Source organism: Asparagus officinalis, chromosome 3, assembly GCF_001876935.1.
Source record: "Asparagus officinalis chromosome 3, Aspof.V1, whole genome shotgun sequence".
NCBI lineage: Eukaryota > Viridiplantae > Streptophyta > Magnoliopsida > Asparagales > Asparagaceae > Asparagus > Asparagus officinalis.
Window position 1 is genome coordinate 70,289 of NC_033796.1, and position 4,611 is coordinate 74,899.

General features: G+C 39.3%; 1 protein-coding gene across 1 annotated transcript; it reads left to right on the forward strand.

The window, feature by feature from the left end:
• Positions 3,197–4,241, forward strand: LOC109832407. The gene is made up of 2 exons (XM_020399782.1): positions 3,197–3,228; positions 3,338–4,241. Exons 1-2 carry the CDS (start codon positions 3,197–3,199, stop codon positions 4,239–4,241), a joined length of 936 nt encoding a protein of 311 aa, XP_020255371.1.

A 4,611-nucleotide genomic window follows, 5' to 3' on the forward strand; every position in this document is an offset into this window, starting at 1 on the left:
CAAAATACGAGTGGAAATATACCTTGATTACCATCATAAGCAGTCACATCTAATAAGATCCCTTTGTAACAATCTTTCAGAAACGTCCCATCTAGAAAGAGCAATGACCTACATTCCTTGAGAAACTTCTATATGCAGCACCACATGACACAAATAAACGCTTGAATCTCATTTCTTCTTGTTCAATGATGAAGACACTACCTGGGTTTGTTTCCATCACCTTCATTTGGTACCTTTAAATGATAGTTAAAAGGACAAATAACTTGTTAAATGATGAATAAGTTCTAACAGTCACATATAATATGTTAATGTCACATATGAGGTCTCAATGTCACATGTAATACTCAAATGTCACAAAACAAATCTGAATATCACATAGAAGGTTGAAGAGTCACATTTAGATTTGAAGTGTCACGTATGTCGTTGAAATATCACATGCTATGATTATGTGTCACATAGCGTTCTGACATATCACATTTACGGTTAACTGTGATACGACATCAACAAACTAATGGACTAACATGATAGTAAATCATATGAATGCCTTGCGCAACCAAATATTTGGTCTTTTGATGTCTCATTTGTTGGATTTTTTTGGTCAAAACCGCTTTCCAAAATAAGTTTTCAAACTATATATATATATTAACTATAAGTACTTTTTATAAATGCTTAGTAGCTTAGTGGAAAGTTAATGTTTTGATGTTTCAAAAGGTCCCTTGTTCGAGGCTTGCCAACGACAAGCCGAGAAGTGTTTTATTTGAATTAATCCCTCATAAGTTCTAGTGGGTTGTAGGTTGTAGGTCGTGGGCCGTGGGACGTGGTCTGTGGTCCGTAGGCCGTGGGTCGGGGGCTGGGGGCTGGGGATTAGGGCTAATCAACTGAGGCGCTAAGTGGCGCTTTATTAGGCGCACTTTGCCCTTCGTACGGAGGCATCAGGGTGAGATGGTGCTGTTTGGCTGCCACAAAGTGCCACAAAGGTTGCCTCACAGGTTGCTTCGCAGCATGCAGACGAGCTACGCATTCACACTAGGATGTGACCCTAGCGTTCTCGTAGTTTGACGAGGTTCGTCTATCATACGAGGTTTACCTGTTTGACGATGTTCGTTCGTTTGACGAGGTTTGTCTGTCATACAAGGTTCACTTGTTCGACGAGGTTCGTCTATCATATGAGATTCGCTTGTTCGACGAGGTTCGTCTGTCATACGAGGTTCGCCTGTTTGACGAGGTTCGCTCGTTCGATGAGGTTCGTCTATTATACGAGGTTCGCCTGTTTGACGATGTTCGTTCATTCGACGAGGTTCGTCTGTCATACTAGGTTCACCTGTTTGATGAGGTTCATTTGTCAAACGAGGTTCGTCTAATTTGCTGAGACATGACCCTCGCGTTTCGTAGCAACGCGTTCATTAATTGTCTCATATTCAGTAGTTACTGCATGTAGCAGTTACAGCAACATTTAGAGCAATTTAATATATTAATGTTACAATCTTAATTGCCATTGAGAATTGTAATAGCCACATTAATTACGAGTGACTCTTGAGCTGACCTTAGAGGCCTATAAATAGCGCCCTTGGGCAGCTCATGAATACACACATGCAAGCTTGGAAAACGAACGTCGGATCGATGTTGTTGTTATTATTGTACTGCTACTGTAGAAATTGTGCCCATAGGAACTTGCCCTAAAACCTGAAAGGTTTTGAACCGAAAGGTTCTGAGATCGAAGAGATCTTTGTTTTGAACCGAAAGATTCTGATATCGAGGAGATCTTTGCTTTGACCGAAAGGTCTTATAGATCAATGAGATCTTGATAGTACCGGGTTGGTGCACACCAGAGTACTGTGCTATTGTTCCTGGAAGTAATTTGGCCTTGAGATCCTTGCATCGGAGTAAGCCAAATATTGCTTTAAGCACAACGTTTCTCAAACGCACTGCAGTGGACTGAAAAAATTTAAAATTATAGCACATCATAATTTTACTATTTAATTCCAGATTTAACCATAATTTCCAACATCCTTAACACGCCAAACTTTAGAATACTTAACTTTTAAACCATATTGAGAGTGTAATTCCTTTCTAATGTTAGTTGGGGTGATATATGGACGCCTCTTCATAATTGATTGTAGCATACTCGCAATCCACCTTCTTGGTGCTCTGGAGTGACCAGCTGTGCTGTCACTACAACAAAGCTGTTTTTTATAGCGTTGAATGATATCGTTTATGTTGTAAGTGCTATAGATCATATGTGCCTTATTTTTTGATAGCGTTTGAAAAATTTTAAATGCTATAAATACTTGATCTCAAAATTTTTTTTTTGTTCTGGTGCCTTGAAAACTTAAGCGGGAGACTAAAAATTAGAACGGGCGCGTTGAAAATTAAAACAGACGCATAAGTACATCATCGCAATTTATTTTCGTTTCTGTTTCCTTTTCTAAAAACCCCCACAAATACCCACAAAGGGCTTTTCCTTCCCGTTCCTTTTCTTTCACCCAAGCCCTAACAGCTCATCGCCAACTCCGATTGCCTCCTCCGAGTCGCCGCTGCCTCCTCCGAGGGACTCGTCGCCAGTGCGACCTCCGATTCGCTGTCGTAGCATCTCTCCGCCGCTGCCGTCTCCAAACCCGACCCCCCTCTTCTTTGATCACCGGAGACGGAGCCCCTCCTCGTCTCTCCTCCACCGCCGAAACCCTCCCTTCTCCTTCTCCCCAAACAATACCCGATCTCAAACAATACCACGCAGTAGTAGCAATTTTGAAGATTCAAGGGATTAATTTGAGGATCTGAAAGGTTTAAGAGAACCGATGTCTAAAACCCTTTTCTTTTGATTTTTGATTTTTTTGGGTAGTTAATCTGAAAGGTTTAAGAGAACCGATGTCTAAAACCCTTTTCTTTTGATTTTTGATTTTTTTGGGTAGTTATTTTGTGAGATTAGTTGTGATGAATATGTGGTTTATTTGTGATGCAGAGCACTGGGAGCTCAGGGAGCAATCTGAAGAGGCTTGATGAGGAGACTGAGGTGAAGATCAATAACTTGAAGAATTATTTAATTGCTGGTTTTTCAGTTTTTTAGTTCAATTTCTTAGTTATCGTGTATTTTACTCATTGATGAATTATATAATTGCTGGTTTCTATTAATCAATTAGAATTAGTTTATTTTGTTTTCATATTTTAGACATTGCTTGCATAAATCTTCATTGAAAAGATGATGGAAAAAGAGTGGGTGTGGCTCCATGGGTAAGAATCATATCTTAATCTGTTGGTTCACCAATACTTGTAAAATGTAGTAATTTAACTAGATCTGGAATGTATTTTTTTTCTTGCTATCTTTCTTTGAAAATCATAGATCCACCCTCGAGTACCAGCAAAAAGCATTACAATTTGTAGAGACAGCTGAAAAGAATTTGGGATTTCCTACAAGGATGTTCTGCCCTTGCACGGAATGTCGTAATATGAGCCATCAAGATGAAAGTACTATTTTTGAACACTTGGTTACAAAGGGGATGGATCTTTCGTACCGAATGAAATCACATTGGAATAAGCATGGAGAGAAACAAGAAAGTGGTGAGAAGCTTGATTATGAAGCCACTAAGGACGAGACATATAACTTATTCCAAGCTGCCTACTTTATGGATGAAGAACTTGTCCAGCCTATACCTATTAATGAACCTACTGAACATGGACATGGTGACGAGTTCATGAGGAGACTACAAGAAGCACAAACTCCTTTGTATCCAGGTTGTGAAAGTTACACAAAGTTGTCAGCCATTGTAGATTTGTATGGACTCAAAGGTAAGAGTGGATTATCAAGTAAACATTTCAATGAGTTGTTAGATATCATTCAACGTATGTTGCCAAAGGACAATGTTTTGCTAGATTCAGCCGCCTCGAATAAAAGCTTCCTCAAGATATTTGACATGGGGTATGAAAAGATTCACGCTTGTGTGAATGATTGCTGTCTCTTTAGAAAGAAGTATGAGGAGATTCACGCTTGTGTGAATGATTGCTGTCTCTTTAGAAAGAAGTATGAGGAACTGGATAACTGTCCAAAATGTGGTGCTTCAAGATGGAAGATAAATAAGCGTACTAAAGAAATCAGAAAAGGTGTTCCAGTTAAGGTTTTGAGATATTTTCTTATTATTCCTAGATTTAAAAGGATGTTCAGGTCTTCACAAATGGCTACAGATTTGAGATGGCATTTTGGTAACAAAGCACTGACGGGAAAATGCGTCACCCTGTTGATTCTTTAGCTTGGGACCTGGTTAATGATAAATGGCCCTCATTTGTAGTTGATCCACGCAATCTCAGACTTGGACTTGCTACTGATGGTTCAACCTGTTCTCCATCTTAAGCTCTAAATATAGTTGTTGGCCGGTAATGCTTGTGAATTATAATTTGACTCTTATGTTGTGCATGAAGAAAGAGAATATTATGCTAACATTGTTGATTCCTGGTCCAAAGCAGCCGGGTAACGACATAGATATCTATCTACAACCACTTATAGATGATTTGTAATTGTTGTGGGAGAATGGGGTTGAGGCTTATGATGCAATTAGCAAATCAACTTTCAATTTGAAGACAATGTTGATGTGGACTATAAATGACTTTCCAGCATATGGC